General features: G+C 28.2%; 1 protein-coding gene across 1 annotated transcript in view; it reads left to right on the plus strand.

The window, feature by feature from the left end:
• The window catches only part of LOC101234591 (HEAT repeat-containing protein 6), a 94,749-nt gene that overhangs the window by 6,617 nt on the left and 68,132 nt on the right, over positions 1–20,000 (plus strand). Inside the window, exons 3-6 of the mRNA XM_065807933.1 lie at positions 5,283–5,390; positions 11,055–11,195; positions 16,736–16,848; positions 17,084–17,198. Of these exons, the coding sequence (XP_065664005.1) occupies positions 5,283–5,390; positions 11,055–11,195; positions 16,736–16,848; positions 17,084–17,198 (477 nt within the window). The remainder of the gene's footprint in view (positions 1–5,282; positions 5,391–11,054; positions 11,196–16,735; positions 16,849–17,083; positions 17,199–20,000) is intronic.

Consider the following 20,000-nt stretch of genomic DNA (forward strand, 5'->3'; position numbering starts at 1 on the left):
GAAAAAAGTTGAGTTTTATCTAAGTTAAAGTTCACCAGCCACTGAGAGCACCATGCTGTAGCAGAAGTAAAGTCCTTTACAAGCTCAAATGCCTCCTCCAAGCAATCAGAGAGTGTTGGCTTCTTTTCAAAACAAGAATAAATGGTAATATCATCAGCGAACATTGCCACCTTAGTTGTGAAAATTTCTGGGAGATTAATGTTAATGTAAATTAAAAAGAGTATAGGGCCAAGGATAGAACCTTAAGAAACCCCTGAAGTTATAGGATATGAAAAAGAGTGCTGTCCATTGGTAAAATTTTTATTCTACAATTGGTAAGGAAGGATTTAATAATGTTATCTTATAGATGTTACCTGATACACCTTAAGGGAGCTTATGGAGAAGACCAGCATGCTAAACTTTATCAAAAGCTTTAGAAATGTCAAGAGTGATAGCCTTAACCTCTCCACATCTAATGCACAATAAAACCTATTGGTTATTACTGTTAGCAAATCAGCTGTAGAACAAGAAGATGTAAATTCATATTGATGATCAGAAAGTAAGTTATTAGATTCAAGATTCAATATTAAGTGTTTGTTAATTAAAGACTCAAAAACCTTGCTTATGATAGGAAGAAGACTAATAGAATGATAGTTAGATGAGGCAGATTGCTCTCCAGAATTTTTAACAATAGCGATTACAAATGCCGCTTTCCAGCAGGCTTGAAAACAAGATTCTGATAAACACTTTTTAATAGTTTTTAAAGTAGTTGATAGCTCCAGAGAATACTTCTGCAAGACTATAACAGTTATGTTGTCTGGACCACAAGCTATAGAAGAGTCTAATCAGGAAATCACTTTATATATGGAAGCTGAAGTGATAAGAAGATCAGGCAATGGATTAACCTGTTGGCGGCTATATCAGGTAGAGCCCGACTAGTGGAATCTGGGGATGATAGTAATGAGAAGTTCTTAGGAAACAATTCAGCTTTGTCTTTAGGTGAGGTGACAAAATCTGAACGACTAGAGAAAGTAAATGTTTCGGATTGTCTGGTTAGTGATTTGGAAAATTGACTTTTTGGGTTAGAGATTGAGAAAGGGAAAAGTTGTGGGCCTTATCGCCTGCAGAGTCACTGACACTAGAGCCAAACCATTCAGTCTGATGAGCATTAAAGTCACCAACTGCAATGATATTGGCTGAAGCATAAAGAGAAAGGGCTTGGTCAATTTGATCAGAAATAACATCGAAAAGAGTGCAGTTTTGAGATGAAGGAGAGCGATATAGAACAAAGAGAAAGGCAATAGAGTGATGTGGTACTAAACGAAAGCACATTAAAGAATAGTCTATGGATTCAAACTTAGTTTCCCGATAAATGGGTGAATTCTTAGGAATGTAAATGCCCAGGCCAAGCATATGACTATTGGAGTCTTTACAAATTAAAGGAAGATAACCATCAACACTAAGATCACTAGGTGAGACAGCTGAACTCAAATTAGTCTCACTAAGACACAGTGAGCCCACTAGTGGAAATAGACAAAAAATATTTATTTGAGAAAGTCTTTTAAAATTATTTATTCAGAAAGTCAGATAAGTTTGTGGATAAATTAAAAAAATGTTTTTAGCTAATTAAAGTGATGATATGCTATTTTGAAGTTGATGAATTTTTTTGTATATCTATAAAAGTTTTGTAAGTTTGGTTTCCATTCAAAATGAGCCAACATGAAAATTGATAAACCACCTATGTAAAAGTTGTTTTTAATTTGATATGGAATATACGTTTAGGTAAATAAATTTAAAATGTTATTTTTTTAGTTTTTTTTTTCAAAGCTTTTAAAACTTAATTATCTAACTATATAATAAATTTATGTTGTTGTTTTTTACAAAAGATCAGATTAAATCTGTGTCATACATTTTTAAAATATTTAACATTTCTTCTTTTCAAATATTTTAAGGGGAACTGAGGCAAGTTAGCACTTTTTTATTTACATGATCTAAAAAAGTTGAACAGTGATTATTATTTTTTTCTTAAAATATGTGAATATTTTATTTTTGGTTACAAATATGAAATTTTTTTATTTTTTATTTGTTTCTTTGGTATGATTTTGTTTCAGCAGAGGTAAAGTAAGATAAAAAATAAATGTAATGGAGGAAAATAACAAAGTAAAATACATCACAGAAATAGATTTATTCACACTGTTTATTAAAGCTGTCAAAATTTTTATGTCAAATTCAGTAACATATTCAGCCATTAAAGAAATACTTTATAAAAATTTTAAACTACCAGTTAATTTACTGGAGTTGGAAAATATGTGTGAAAAAATATGGAAACATTATAAACACCTTAAACAGAGACATCTCAAGAAAAATGGATACGCATTTATACTTTCACAAGCATCAAAAGATATTATTTATGAAGTAGAGGATGCTTACATAACAGAACCGTGTTTTTCAAAGCAAAGAAAATCTTTTACAGAACTGGTGATAAATTGAAAAAGGAAAGGACACAGGAACTTCTCAATTATATAAAAAATGTTATCAATAATGAGTACCCAGAGTTGCATGTTAACCAGTTATTGGGTTACCTCTTATATAGAGATAACACACAAAATACTAAAAGTATTGCTCGTGTTGGAAATGCTTTTTTTTCAAACCATATGGAAACAACAGATATCTTTAGCAGAGATTAATCCATTGCTTTAATGCATTCCCTTACATTAAGTAAAGAGCAAATAAGAAAATTATAATTTCTTTTTGCTTCAAAAGGCATAAGTTTTCCAACAACCAATGAATTGCTTGAAGGAAGAAAAAAACTGCATTACCAATTAATAATGTTTTGACTGGAAGAGTTGTTTCTATTCAATACAAAGAGCTTGTAAAAAAGACAATTGATTCTGTTTTGAGTATAATTAAAAATTCTTTTATTCCTGTAGATGGCAATGAGTATCAGATGTGTTTTAAGGATGGTTGTGATGGAGCAGGGCTCAAGTACTGATAAAATCAAAATAAATGATTGAAAGCGAGTCAAATATGTTTCAATATGGTTTTATTTCTCTGAAAATAATATACCATCGAGATAGTAAAAATATGACCCTGTGGCAAAATTATTCACCAAACGCATCAAGATCATTACGCCCTGTGTTTTTGATAAGAGAAACAGAAACTAATCAAGATTTGCTAGATCTTATTGTCCCAACTACTGATAACGCACGAGAAGAGTTAAATGCTGAAGGAATGTGTTGTCTGTTTGGCAAAAATTATATCAATGTCAAAATTTGTATTCAAGATACAATGAAGAATTTAAAGTTTAAATAACTTATCAGCGGACTAGGAGGTTAGATTATAGGTCAGTTTGTATACTTTGCAAAACAAAAACTACTGAATGGACAGGTATTAGGAGAGTTAGTGAGGGATTTCTAAATTGATCGATCATCAGAAGAAACTGTATGAAAAGCTAGATCATAAGGATGGTATCATTCCTACTAAAACTGGAGATTTTGCCACACGAAAAGGACTGACTAAAAAACCACAAACCAAATCTGATCAAAAAAGTATATGTATTTTAAAACTACTTTATTGGTGTCATGTAGATTATAGACTTTGGGTTACAAAAACAGGACCTCTAGGTGAACCAATACGTATTGCAAAAGACAGTTATTACTAAAATAAAAGAAAACACTGGACTGCGATTAGATATTTGTTGTAACTCTGATGAGAAGGGAGGGTCATCTACAACAGGGTCACAAGGCCGTAGATTTTTTTCTGAAGAATTTCTACCATAAAAGATCTATGCTCTCCTATGTACAAAGATAGCATGTTATAATACTTCATATAGTTTCTTGTCAGCATAAAATTAAAATGGACAAATTTCAAGAGTTAAGCAATAATACTAATGTTTTCAAAACCAAAGAGATATTTTGATAATATGTTTGAAAACCTTATTTATGATTAATTATAAAGTTATTAACATTTTTCACTATTTTAACCTAATCTTCAAATATATGTTGCAAGTTCAAATCATTAGAACTCTTTCCGTATAATTTTATTATACAAGCATTATTTTAAATCCAAATTTGACAGAATACATATTTTTGTATACTAAACTTCTTATCCATAGAACAGTAGAAACCAGACCCCCAAATTATTTAAGTTTTTGAATTTTCTTTTCTTTAAATATATCTTATAAATTACTTTTTTAATTGTCATCTAAAAAAAACTTAACTTTGAGTATTTATCAAAAAATACTAATTTATCAAAAATGACCAAATATGGTAATTTGAACCTAGTCCACAAATTTAGTTTAATATTAAAAATTTAAATTTTCCTATAACAAGCAAAAAAATATCTTTCTAAAAAGTCCTCAATGAGTTTTCTAGGATTTCTTAATCATTAGTTATGATCCTATTTCCAAAACTTTGCCTTCTGGGCCCACTTTGTAAAAGTAGGTCTGGTGATTTTTGCAAGAGATAAGATTCAACAGAAGAAAAGTTTTTTCGAAGACCACAAATATTAGTGAATGATAGGTTTAGAGAACTTGGTGATGACAATGGTTTTTTGTGTTTTATAGTTTTTGGTACTTTAGTCATTTTGTTGAAAAACTTGACTCAAAGCACAGATAGTACTCAGTACACTATTTAATAGTCCAAGAAATTGCCTTATTACTATAAAAACCCTTAGCCGTAACAAAGGGTTCCAAATGTGGCCTCTACAATGCATACTAAAGATATGAACAGGGACACCATCCATGTGCAACATGGCACTGTTATTATTGTTAGCACTCTGATATTTTACAGAACTATAAAACTGAGTTTTAGAGCTCTAGAATGAGTTGCCTAGTCATAATAACAGAGGCACAAGCGAAACCTATGCATTGAGTCAACAAGATCCAGCATAACATCCTTAACTGGAAACAATATATTTACATCTACGCTTGTCTAATAGATATAGAAGGGGTGCGAGGCTGGTTAACAGATAGATTCTGTTTTCCATTTAAATATTAATGTAATGTATGGCTAACAAAAATGACAATTTTTTAATACATTTTTTTGCTTTTATATAACAATGTTGGACAATTCCAATATTAATAACAATGTTGTTATTAATATTAGAATTTATAGCTTATGGAGATTTTAGTTTGAGCGCATTAGTTTGGGCACCCATACCAGTCAAACAGTATGGAATTAAAGATGGGTACGACACTGACTATAATTGTAGTTTGGATAACTTGACAATATGTATTTGATAACTATAATTAGGATTTTACACAAACATCTAAGCATTTACACTTTTTCTAAATTCTCGTTTAGGAAATGGTAGCTTTTATTACGCATGGATGTAAAATTCTTCAGAATGCAACTATTTTACTGCGAAGTAAATTTGCCCAAGTTATTAACATATATCTTCCACTTATTAAGGTACATATAAATTATTTTAAAGCAATATATATATATATATATATTTATATATATATATATATATATATATATATATATATATATATATATATATATGTATATATATATATATATATATATATACACACACACACACACACACACACTCAAATAACACATAAAATAGTTAAATAAATAATACAAATAAAATAGTTAGATAAATAATACACATAAAATAGTGGAATAAATAAAGTATAATAAAATAAATACTAGCAGTAAGCAACCCATAATACGGGTTGTTAATGAATCAATCACAAATAACAATTAAACTTGGTTTATTATCTGAAAAATATAATAAAATACAAATTCATCTATATATATAGGGCTGCCATTGTCCCTGTTTTTCTGCAGAAGAATGCTATAAAGAGTGTTCCAATAATGCTCCCCTATATTAATAAACCTTTGTTAAAGAGAGAGGAGGCAAACTGTGTTTCAAAAACACCGTGTTAAAAAAAAAGTTAAGAACATACAATAAATTGTTATGATCATAACTAAAGATTTTATTTTTAATGACAATGACAAAAACAATATATTTGCACAAAATAGCTGTAGCTCAATTAACCATTAAAAAAAAGCTTTTTAATGTTACCACTAAACAAAATTATTTTTACCTCAATTATTTAGAATTTCAGTTTCTTCATAACTGTTGGCTAATGATTAACACAGTAAATTTTACATCATATAGATTTACTAAATTAAAACCTTGTTTTAACTGTAAGCAAACTAATATAGCAATGACAATTTAAAAAAAAAATACAATTATGTTTGAACTTTAAAAAAAAAAAAATCATTTAAATTTAGGATAATTATAATCAATTATATAAAAGTATAAATAAAATTTGATTTGTAAAAAATGTTGTGACTAATAGTAGAACTAATATATATATACATAACAAATCTGATAATAGTCTAATAAATAATATTCATAAAAATATACTACTAATAATAAAAAAGTTATTATAATTATCTTAAACTTATCAGTCGTGATATCGTATCCATGGTGATATCATAGAATATCTGAAAGTAATGAAAAACAAAAAGTAGAGTATAATAAAAAGTAGATATGTGTAAAGTTGGATTTTAAATAAAATAACACTTATCTGATGGGTCCAAGATATTATAATTGTTAACTTTAAAAAAAAAAAAAGATATGTAGCTTAATAAATTCTAATATTTATATTTTGATACTAATTATAGTAAGATTTATACTTAGTCTTAGTTCCAAATTGTCTTAAGTAAAAAAAATTCAACAGAAATTAAGACCACCCGGCACAAATGGTGCCAAGTAATACCACAACTTAGTAACATCAATTGACTTGCAAACATAACAATCTTTACACACTGCTAAGTACCAACTTTTAAAACATAGAAAAAACAGAATGTGAGCATATATAAACTTTGAACATATTATATTTTATAAACACATTTAATGAACTATTAACATTTAATTTATTATTCATGTAAACATACTTATCATAAACTATCAATTAACATCATTTGAAAATAAATTTGTGTGTTATCTCACACCGCTATATTGGGTTGCAGACAAAAGTAATGAACAGATCTGGTTTACTATACTTTTTAATTCTAGCATTAGCATCTTCAAAATTTAGTTTAAGACTTCCTAAGTAAATAGAAAACTATAATGCCCCTTGGTCTAACATTTTGATTGTTACCAAGGTTGTTTACATCTTCATGTAAAGCATCATACTGCATGCTTCTCAGTTTTCTTTGGTTATTTCAATGAAAGCAAGATACTGTTCTACTATTTTACCATATGCATCAGCAGCATATTGCTGAAATAGTTTCTTGCCATAAAATATTGAACAAAAGTTTTCTCTCACTGAATGTCCATAATCGTAAAACTGAGAGAATTTCAAACCATTGTGTTTCATATTCAGGGTTTTGCATCAATTGATTATGCCATTTCTTGAAAAAAAAAGTGAATAAACTGTAGGATCTAAGTTAGCTTACATACTTACTATAACTTTCCTGGAAGCAGTAAAGTACCATCTTCAACAAATACAAATACATTATCACTAATTATAGTTAGCAAATGAAACATTAAATCGTGTTAGTAAAGTTGGTTGCTATATTGTTGCTTTCTAAAATTGACTACTGCAAGTGAGTCAAAAATATACAATTGATAATATGTTGGAGAAATATCTTGATATGGCCTAAGATTACCTAGACAATAAAAAACTTGACCATATATTCTAAAACATGGCAGCCTATGATTTATAAGTTAAACCACATTATCAGTAAATAAAGCAAAATAAAGACAGGCATTATAAATTATAATATATTTAAAAAAATTCATATTGGAATTATGATACATATAGCTTCCCATAAATGAATCTTGCAAAGCTTGCGGAAATAGTGAAAATGGAAGCATAACTACTTCCTATTATGGCAACATAAAAATGTGTTTCATCAAGAAATTTTTAGCACCACAATGCTAACAGATTTGGATCATTACTTCTAAATAATTCTTATCTAGAATAGTATCACTTCTTGCTATACTATGCATTCTTCCTTGTCTAGCAGTATTTTGTACATTGTTCAGATGATTAATCTTATTTCACCTAGGCCTATCTCTTTCTATCTTTATTTATGGTATGTTACTTTTAACTCGACTAACCATGTTGTTCTAGTTTAGGTATAAATTAATTTTTATACAATGCATTTTTCCTTGTCAAGCTGCATATCTTACATTTTGACAACAATAAATTTCAGCCTAGTTCTAATTATTCCCATTAAGTATCAATTATTTTTAAGTTGCCTATTAATATTTCTTCTAATAACTTCTTTAAGCATAATATCTTTCATTTCAATTGCGGTAGTGGTGTATTGGTAAAGCGCTCGATTCATAAGCGAGAGGTTCCAAGTTTGATCCCCACCATGTCCCTGGTAGTACCGAGTTCAACTAGTTTCTCCGCGCAGCGGCCTTGTTTCTCAAGGTTCGTGTTTCGGAGTTATAGAGTTGAGAGAGGGTTATAACCACTATTAGGCAGCCTCCTCATCTGTAGTGGCCTTCTCGGCCTTGATGAGGGGAATAACAAAAACAAAAAAAAAAAACAAAAAAAATTTCACTACTATTAATAAACATATTAACAGCAGTACTTGCGTTTATTTGTTACTGTAGTAACAAATAAACGCAAAACAATCTTAAGAATTATGATTTTTTCCATAAAATTACTTACTACTATTTTAAGTGTTCATAAGAATAAAATAAATAACTTTTATTATAAAAAAAAAAAATAGTTAAATATAAGTTAAATATTAATAGTATTAAAATAATATTAAAAGTCTAAAAAAAATATAAATATTAATAAATGTCTTATGTAAAGCAATACATTAAAAAAAATGTGATTTTTTAGAATATATCATATATAAAACTCTACAATAAAACTAATTAGTTTAACCACTGGTTTACCATTCAATGGTAATTTTGACCTCAAATCTTTGAGTTCAAAAATTAATAAACAGAAATGAAAATAATTTTATTATTCAAAATAACAATTTTGAAAATAAAAACCTATAACAATTTAATTAAAGATTTATTGAAATCCATATCTTTTTATAAGTTTATATAGATAAGTATATATAATTTACAAAATAGTATGACAAAAAAAATAAATAATAAACTGTTTATGGAATGAACTTAGATTTATCTTATTTAGAAAACAACATTTGTTAGTATACATTATTTTTAATTTAACAAAGAATGCAGACTACAATGCACAAAGTTGTTAATAAAAATGAAGCAATGTCAGTCAGTATAATTTTATTTAAAATAATGAAAAAGATAAAACCATTCAAGTACAAATTTAACAATTTTAAATAAATATATATTCAAATAATTTTAAAAAGAAGCACAACGCAACAAAAAAGCATTGTCTTTTTTTTTTAACTACTCCAGCAGCAACTTTTTTTACTTAGCCTATTCTTTATTAATTTTTCTACAAGAAAATCTACATATAAATACAGAGAAATATAAAATATACAGAAATATACACACATATATATATATATATATATATATATATATATATATATATATATATATATATATATATATATATATATATATATATATATAAACTTACATGTCCTGAAATAACAGTCCTATTTTATTTAACTTTTTATGTTAAATACATTGATAAAACTCCAACTTGAAATAAAACTGAATAGTGAACTTCCTCAAATCACAATAAGGTTGACTGCCTAAAAACGTTTTCTTTAATTGACCCTTCTAATAACAAAAAATAGTTATAAAGTTAATTGATGTAACTAAAAAAGAAATTCAACTCTTTTCAAATGCTCTGAAAAATAATATAAAGCCTTCTTAAAATGTTCTGAAAGACTAAAGACAAAACTGAACCAAAAAAGAATTGCACGATACTAATATAATTAGTAGAAAGAAGTTTAGAAGAAGTTTGTACTAAAATACTAAATAGGTAAATTTGTTTTTTTATTTGTAATAAAAAAGAAAACAGGCTATAAATATTAGAAAGATAAAAACAACCACAGCAAACAAACGTTTATTATTAAATTAAACAAAGAACAGCACCATTTCTTTAATACTAAGAAAATTTATCAGCCATAATATGCTTGCAGACCTTGCTTGAAAGACCGCATGGAATAAAGTATCACTATACTAAAAAAACTACTTTACCATTCATTTTTAACTTCTAAAAAAACACGAAAAAAACTAACTTTTTCTAAAAAAAAACAAACAAACTACAGAAATTAAAAAAAATAAAAACAACCAACAACAAACAAACGTTTATTATTAAATTAAACAAAGAACAGCATCAATTCTTCTTTAATTTAACTAAGAAAATTTGTCAGCTCTAATATGCTTGCAGATCTTGCATGAAAGACCGCGTGGAATAAAGCAATGCATTTAAAAAAGCAATGCATTTTAAAAAGCAATGCATTTAAAAAAGCAATGCATTTAAAAAAGCAATGCATTTAAAAAAGCAATGCATTTAAAAAAGCAATGCATTTAAAAAAGCAATGCATTTAAAAAAGCAATGCATTTAAAAAAGCAATGCATTTAAAAAAGCAATGCATTTAAAAAAGCAATGCATTTAAAAAAGCAATGCATTTAAAAAAGCAATGCATTTAAAAAAGCAATGCATTTAAAAACTACTTTAAAATGATGTAAGATGAAAGTATTAAACATTAAATTAGAGTAATAATATTTAGATAGAAGAAAATTAATTAAGGCAAATAAATATTTATTTTATGAATAAAAACCTAAATATAAATTTATGAATAAAAAACTGTTCTGTAGAGTGGTTAGTTTTCTCCACAAAAACACAAAAATTGCACAAAAAGGACCCAAAATATAAAAAGTGTAAATTATTTTCTAAATTTCATAAGATCATAGTTGAAATTTTCTATAGTAAGTTATTTTGTAAAATTCATAATTATTTTTGATATAGTTGAAAATTCAATTGAAAAATGTGAAAAATTTCTTTATAGTATTTTAAAATTCAACTTTGTTCAATGAGTTTAAAGTTCAACTTTGTTCAACTTTTTTGTTTAAAAACTATTGTCCTTGTTAATTTCATTTTTTAATATCAGAAAAATAAGGTTCAGTTTTATCATATTTAGAGTGCTATTGATTATGAATGTGTAAACAACTTGGTAAATTTTTTATGTCAATCAATGTCAAATAGTAAATCTGCTCTTGTATTAGAGTTTATTAAAGCACTTGCTGCAACATTAGCTGGTAATGGATCACAGTTAAGTGAGGTATGCTTTTGTAGTTTTTAGTTCTGATGTGATATTTGATGATTTCAAATCTGAGAATATTAATTATTTGATTTTCTGTAAAATCACGACATAAAATTTATGCTAAAGTTTCTCTTTGTTCTTTATCGTTCTCCTTCTTCCCTTGAATGCACTCTTTTAGATGTAATTTCTAATCAGATTGACTATGCCCTCTCTCTTTACCCCGCCGATATTCCATTGCTAAAGTCATATCTCGATTAAACTCTTCTATGGCTTGTGGTCCAGATAACATTCCTGTCATTGTCAAAATTGTTATAAAATTGTTCTCCAGAACTCTTTTCAATTTTGTCTAAACTTTTTAACAAGCGCCTAACTGAGTCTTGTGTTCCTGCCTGCTGGAAAATTGCATCTGTTGTTCCAATCTTCAAAAACTCTGTTGAACATTCTGACCTCTCCAATTACTGTCCGATTAGTCTTCTTTCTGTTATTAGCAAAGTCTTTGAGTCTTTAATAAAAACATTTCTCACACCCCATCTTGAGTCAAATAACTTTTTGTCAGACAATCAATATGGTTTTTGCTCCTCTTGCTCAATGGCTGACTTACAAACTGCTGTGACTAAAAGATTTTATTGTCTATTAGATGGAGGCAGAGAGGTTAGAGCTATTTCTCTTGACAAATCTAAAGCTTTTAACAAAGTTTTGCATACTGTTGTTCTCCATAACCTTGTTTCATATGGTGTATCTGGGAAAGTTTTTGAGATAATCAAATTGTTTCTTTCTAACTGCTTTATTAAAGTCAACCTCAAAGGCCAACACTCTTCTTTATTTTCAGTAACTTTTGGGGTACATCAAAGTTTTTTCCTTGGTCCTGTTTTGTTTCTTATATACATTAATGATCTTCCTGACAACCTTACATCTAAAGTAGCTCTTTTTGGTGATGACTCAACTTTATACTCCTTTAAAGTCTTCTCTTTTCGATTGCTTAGAACAGACAGCCGATCTTGAATCACTTCTTGGGGCTAACAATAGCTTGTGAATTTTAACTCCAACAAAACTCAGTTATTTGCCGCAAACAACTATCATGATACTGTCAACATTCCTATATTAATGAATGGCAACCCTCTCACTGAGTCCTCTTCTTTACGTCTTCTTGGATTATTGTTTACTTCTGACCTTTCGTGGAAACCATATATACAATCATTTGCTAATTTAGCATCTGCTAAAGTTGCTTTTATCGTGCTTGTCATTTTTTCTCTCCTGATGTCATTCTCTACCTCTACAAGTCTCTTATTAGTCTCTGTATGGAATACTGTTGTCATATTTGGGCTGGTTCTTCTAATAATGCTCTTTCTCTTCTAGACAAAGTTTAGAAACGCATTGTAAACATTAGGATGTCCCAAAAAAAAAAAAAAAAATGCTCTCTACTGATTCCCATTCTATGTGACCTAAATAAATCCTAAAGGTTTATTTTGACAGGAAGTGCTAGATATAAAATCCTAGTTTTATGGTTTTAATGTTAAGCTGGCTTAACATTAATAGAAAACACAATAATTTTACATTTTAGAAAATTAAAACAAAACAATTAGATGTGTATAAATCATTTTCAATTGTTTTCACTTCTATTTAACTTTATAGTTTATATTTATAAATATGAGAATACAAAAAAAAAATACATTAATTAATAATATTTATTGACAAATTTAAGATTTTATTGTGGTGAAACATTTCTCAAAAAAAAAATACAATTTTTTGAACAGTTCCCAAGCTCCTTTTTGGTCATACTCTTAGTTAAGTTTTAGTACAATAAAATCTAGCAACTGAGGATGGTTAAAAAAATCTATAGTATTAAGACTATTATTGAGCCATTCTTTAATACTTGCTCTTGATATTTTAAAATATTTGAAGATATGGTAGCTTTGCTCGGAAATCAGCTCAGGTAGCTCTGTGGTCTCTCCAATTTGTACATTTGATGGTTTACAACACTGAAACTTGTTTGGCTCTTCAAACCCAATCAGAGCTAACAGCATTTTTAGCTTTGTTTCAGAAGGAACTTCTTTATCCCCAAATGACAAAACACAGAGTTGTGGAGTTAAGTACCACATATGGCATCCCATGCTGAGAAGCAAAGCATTTCCAATCTTCTTACTGACTTTTCTCAATGCATAGGCTGTTTGGATAGCTTTCAAATCATTGCAGGGAGCCAGAAATCCTAAAAAACTTTTCAAAAACCGTGGAACAAACTTGCATCCTTTAACTGCAGCACTTCTTTTTCCATCAAGATATTACTGATATCTTTGGTCATATAAAGAATCAGGATGTAGATCGCATCTGCTTAAAACCTTGCCTCATGGCAGGCGCCAAGTTGATGGAACTTAAAATCTTGTACTTCCGCTTCAAGGAAGGAGGCAAGCTTACAAACTATACCTTAATCATTCCTTGAAGACACCATATCAGTAGTTGCATTAGTCAAAAATATCTTAGCTTCCTCTGCAACAGTGCGAAGAACAGAGCCAATCTTCAGATCGTCTCTTTGCCAATCCAATTTACATAAATTTTTCACTTCATTAACTTTCTCATAGATTTCAGGCCACTTGTTCTTTAGCTTGACATAAAGATTTCTTCTTGGACCTTTAGTTTTCTCACCAGTAAGAGCAGCCATATGATGAGATACATGTACCTCATACATGTGTCTCCTACACATTATCCGCAACATTGGTAATTTCAAAATATCTGTAAGAATTTGGACTGCTCCATTGACTCCCCCTGTATTGCTTGCAATTGTATCACAGCATATACCAATGATCTGCTCTTTACATCCATAATATTCTAAAAGATTGTGCACTTGTTCTGCTTGGTCAACTCCCTTCAAAGAGGGAAATTGAACAACACCTAAAAGATGATCTTCCATGGTATCGTCATGCGGGGAGCTCACTGAGACTGCAAGTCGCTCAATTTTTTGAATGTTAAGCCCAGTGGTAATTTGTTCCAACAGTTTGGTATCAAAATGAAGAATAAACCGTCAGCCTTTAAGATGGTTCGTTATTGAAATCCACTCCAAGTCTCCTTCAAGTTCTACATATTTGAACTTTCTTCTATAAAGTGTGCTTCGTGAAACGGTATATCATTAATTTCTATACCTCCAGCTTTAAATACTTCACTTAAAATTGCCAGATGAGGTTGTACACCAACATTGACCTTATTGCTGGAATAGCAGTACATTCAATGAGCTTTTCAACATTCACTGCTAGATTTATCCTCTCTCCAGAATTGTACCTGAGTATCATTTTATAATATTTTTCTACAAAACATCATTGGTATCTTTTAAGTTTTTCTGTCTCTTTAATTCTTTATCTCTCAACTTATCTAACTTGTTCTTTCTCCTATTTGCATCCAGTACTCTCCTAGTGTAGTCTCCATCGACTTTTGTTCCCATATATCCTTTCCTATCCAACTTCTAAAACTAAACTTCATAAAAGCTAAAATCTGTCAAGATATTTATAAATAAATTAATATTTGTTCTAATTTTTCTTGAAAGATGACCAAACCATTGAAAGAGATAAACATAAGTATTTGAAAAGAAATAATATGCTATTACTTAAATTACTTTAAATCAGAAAGAAAATCTCACTACTTAAAAAAGTGTTATTTAATGAACTTACTTTATATCTTCTGGCTTGGCATCATCTGTTCTCAATCTATCAGCAAGAATATCTTTTTCAAAATTTTTAGTCAAGATGTCAAATAGCTGATAGGATTCTGTGAGAAAATCTTTCGCTAACTTTGATTGCTTATCAAGACTACTGTCCCAGTTTAGAGAAGACAGTTTAATCAAGTTCTTGTATTATTAATTAAGTTTAATGATTTTGGTCTTTTTATTGTACCCAGAAATCGCAAGTTTTAATCCTAGTTATCAAGCAAGAATTATCAGGATCTGTACAAACACCATTTTCACAAACAAGATCCTTGGATTTCGATTTCAATTTGCAACCAATATTAGTAGAAGTGGGTTTGTATTTAACTTGTGACTCGCGAAAAATAAATTGATAGTATCTTAGAATATTACGATTAGATGGAAGCTGTCTCAAAGGTAAATCCCTCAGTGAATACTTCAATAGGTAAATATGCCTCAACCTTTTTGTATTTTTCTGTTTTTCTTTTTCTGTCCCATTATCATCCTTTTTTAGGCTGTTCTACCCATTTTTTATATGAATTTAAAAATAATCAGATTTTAACTAGATTTATAGTATATTTTACACTTGCATCAAAAATCTATGAAGTCATTGTTCTCTCTTGTATCATATTTTATCTAAGTTTACTGTTACGGCTTTTATAACCATTTACACAAGGATTTCTTCGTGCACAAATTAGAATTCCTTTGTGCACAAATAATTCCATTTAGAAATTTTTTCCTTCAAAAAAAATTTCTAAATGGAATTATTTGTGAACCAATCCATGGGGAATTATACCAACTAATAATATTGTCCAAAGGGAATTGTATCAATCGCTAACAATGTTCATAGGTAATGATACCAATCTTTAATAATGTCCTTTTGGAATTATTTGTGTGCCAATTATTACATCATATTAAAACATATTGAAATACTAGATAGCGCTGTTTTTATTTAAATACACATGTGTACAAAACCGTAAAAAAAACTCAGAATTTACACCTATCACTTCTAGTGATAAAAAAATGTTGATTTTAAAATTTGATTTTAAATTTTGATTTTAAAATTTGATCTAAAAATATTTAAAAAAAGATTTTGGTAGTTATTTAGAACCAGAATGGGAATCAATTGAGAGCACATTGAAATTCAAAAAAAGTGTTTTTTTGGGACACCCTTGTAAACATAGTCAAACCCGCTCTATCTGCTAAACTTGAGCCTCTTTCCTATTGTTGTAAAGTCGCATCTCTTTTTCTTTTCTACAAATACTATCATGGTCGCTGTTCAAAGGATCTATTATTTCTAATTCCTTTAACTAAAACTCAATCTCGCTTGACTTGTCATTCAGCAGTCTCATTCTTTTACTGTGTCTGTCCCTGCATGCTCTAAAAACTTTTATTTGTCTAGTTTTTTTCCCTGCACTTCAATAATTTGGAACTCTCTACCATCTCCATGTTTTGCTGACTCATACAACCTACAACTTTTCAAGTCTACTGTCAACCGTTTCCTTGCTCTATAACTCTATTCTTTTTTTCTAGTAACTCCTAACTTAATAGTGATTGCTTGCAGCCTTGTTGGAAGGGAATCAGAATGAAAGAAAAAAGCTCCAATAGTTGCTTTTCAAACAAACATTTTTTGCACCTTCTTTTTGCACCACAAAATTATTTCTCATTTCTCATTTTTATTCTTCTTTTTATTTTTATCATCATTATCATCATCATCATCATCATCATCATCATCATCATCATCATCATCATCATCATCATCATCATCATCATCATCATCATCATCATCATCATCATTTTTACTGATATTTTAATTTGGTTTACAAATAAAAATCTTAACAATCTTAGTCATTTTCACAGTCATTATCTTTTATTTATTTATTTACTCAAGGAAAGTATTATTCAGTTGCTTAGTGAAGATGGTGTCATATGGTTTTACTTATCACAAAAAGATGACATTGCAAAAAGTTATTCAATGCAGTGTCTTGGAAACATGTGTATTAGGTATTGTTTCAGCTAAAAATATCACTATATATTTTTTTGCTTTTTCAAGAAAGTATTATGGAAACTAGAAAGTGTATTAGGTAAATATGTGCATTATTTACTACTACTACTAATAAAATAAAATAAAAAAAATAAAAATAAAAATAAATTAAAAAACGCAAAGTTAAAATTTTTTATTGAAATTTTTTTTTAATGCAGTTTTTCTTTATTGCCATTTATTTATTTATATTTTCAGAGCAAGCAATGGTGAGACTATTGATAAATGTTATTTGCATCTTTGTTATGCCAAAGTTTTGGACTACATTCGTTTAGTACTAATTGATAATTTGAATGATCTGCACCATTTAAAGGTAACAGTATAATGTTATTTAATAAACATTTTTGTTGATATTGGTTACTCAGTTCTGAAAGTATTTTGAAATATGTAGAAGAATTATTAGGTCTCAGAGGTTTAGCTGATAATCTTGTTTTACCATAGAGTAAAGCTACCACTAAAAACCAATCATTTTGTTAGCAAATATGAAATACTATCATTTTATTTAGTATGTAAAAGTTACAGCATTTAAGTCTTAAACTTTTTTCAAAAATTAACTCTACGTAGCATGACAGTCGTAACATTTACGGAATGCCGACGCTAATTCCAAGGGTTGGTTATGGTATGATAAAATGGATTTTTTAAATAACTTTTTTGCTTAAAAATATTTTTAAATAGTTAAAAAAAAGAGTTTTAGTATGAGTTTTCATAACTTTTTTGCTTTTTTTTTTAATCTTTTTTCTCGCGGTATTGCCCATATATAATTCAGGTTGTGTGCAAGTTTCTTCTGAAATCATTAAAAAAAAAATTTTGAAGTTTTTTTTTATTTTAATTAGTTATTGTTATTTTAGCAAAGAAGCTGAAGTACAACTTCAAAAATAATTTCTAGATAAAGTCCAACATCAACAACAACGTCTAGTTTTTTCAGTTTTTTTAATTTTAACAAAAATTTTAAAAAGAATTGAAAAAAACTAAAAGGAACATCAAAAATGTATACAACAGGCCATTATTTTAGATTTAGTAGAGTAGAACTTTTTAATTTGAAAAGAAAAAGTAAGTCTGTCAAATTTTATAATAAAAAAAATAACCAGTCTACTAATTTACTATTTAGAATATGCATAATCTTTAAGATAACTAAAATTCTTCAATAATCATTTTATTTTACTTTTAATAACATTTATAAAGCAACTCTTAAGAAAATGATTTTGTTAAGTTTTTTTTTCAATGATCAAACAATATATTAGATATTTTATTTAATATCATATTTTGACAAAAACATTATATTGCTAATAGGTGGCAATGAACAATCTTCTAGAGATTGTTCTGCTATTGAAGTTTGTTATCATGCACGTTGCTACAAATGTTTGTACGGTGTGTTCAAAATCTTTAACTTCAAAAGCTCTCATTTATGAAGATTCTTATGTTTTATACTGCAAAGAAAAAAATAATTGAAGATAGCTTGTGTAAAGAAAGTGATAAATTATGATTGTGTCAAGAGAATAATAAATAATGAGTAATTGTGTTGATAAATGTTAATGCATAGACCATTTTGTCAATGCATCGGTTTTGATAACCATTGGCTGATGCCGATTGTTTTGAAAACATCAGTATTTTATCATTATTTTTTTTATCCACTATGCTACACAGTCATATCAGTAACGGAAAAAATATAAATATTTTTTAAATATTTTTTTTGCAGAAAAAAATTAAAGTTAAATTAAAATTAAATTAAATTAAAATGTTTTGCTTGAAAAAGTTAAATTGTGCTGGTTGAGCTTTGAACGGTAAATCAGTAAAATTGTTTTACCAATTTACCGATAAAAATAATTTTGATAAATTTTGATTTTTACTATGCGAAAAAGGTTATAATTTTTAAAAAAATCACAAGCAAGCAATCCAGTCAGTTATAAGGTTTGCAGCTGATGCGAGGAATGACCATAAAATCACTTTTAAATTTTCAGTGAACATTTGAAAAGGCTTTTCAATTACGCTGGATGAGTACACTTCTTTGAAAAATTGTTGGTTCATAAACATTAATATTCATCAAAAAGATACATACTAGAATCTGGGCTTGACATGATTTTATATATCTCTACCGGCTGAAAAAGCTGCATCAGTTTTAACAGAAAAATCTAACAAAATGTTTGAATGTGGGTTGAATACTGGCGACAGCAATGTCTGCTCAGTTTCAGATGAAGTTTCCACGATTGCTGAATTTGGAAAATTAATTCAAACTAAGCATCAAACGTAATACACCCTTTAACAGATCAAAAAGTGCTGCATGAGAAGTCTTTCCAAAAAATCTCTAACACATTGCAAGTAATAAGTGACATCACGGTCTTGGTAACCATTGACCGGTGCTGACTGTTTTGAAAAATCAGTATTTTATATATATATATGTCTCATGTCCCTGGTAGTACCATGCTCAACTCGTTTCTCCGCGCAGCGGCCTTGTTCGTCAAGGTTTGTGTTTCGGAGTTATAGAGTTGAGAGAGACCTATACCACAAATAAGTAGCCTCCTCGTCTGTAATGGCCTTCTCGGCCTTAAGAAGGTGAATTAACAAAATATATATATATAATATATATGCATCTAATACTAATCTGATTCTAAAATATATATATATATATATATATATATACACACACACACATATATATATATATACATATATATATATATATATATATACACATATATATATATATATATATATATATACACATTTATATATACATATATATATATATTAGTAGAAAATAACTTAACAAAAATAAATAAATATATATATATATATATATATATATATATATATATATATATATATATATATATGTATATATATTAGAATCAGATTAGTATTAGATGTATATATATTATATATATATATTTTGTTAATTCACCTTCTTAAGGCCGAGAAGGCCATTATAGACGAGGAGGCTACTTATTTGTGTATATATATATATATATATATATATATATATATATATATATTTATATATATATATATATTATATATATATATATATTATATATATATATATATATTATATATATATTATATATATATATATATACATATACAGCTGCGGACAAAACTACGTGAACGATTGCAAATA

This window comes from Hydra vulgaris, chromosome 10, assembly GCF_038396675.1.
Source record: "Hydra vulgaris chromosome 10, alternate assembly HydraT2T_AEP".
NCBI classification, from domain to species: domain Eukaryota; kingdom Metazoa; phylum Cnidaria; class Hydrozoa; order Anthoathecata; family Hydridae; genus Hydra; species Hydra vulgaris.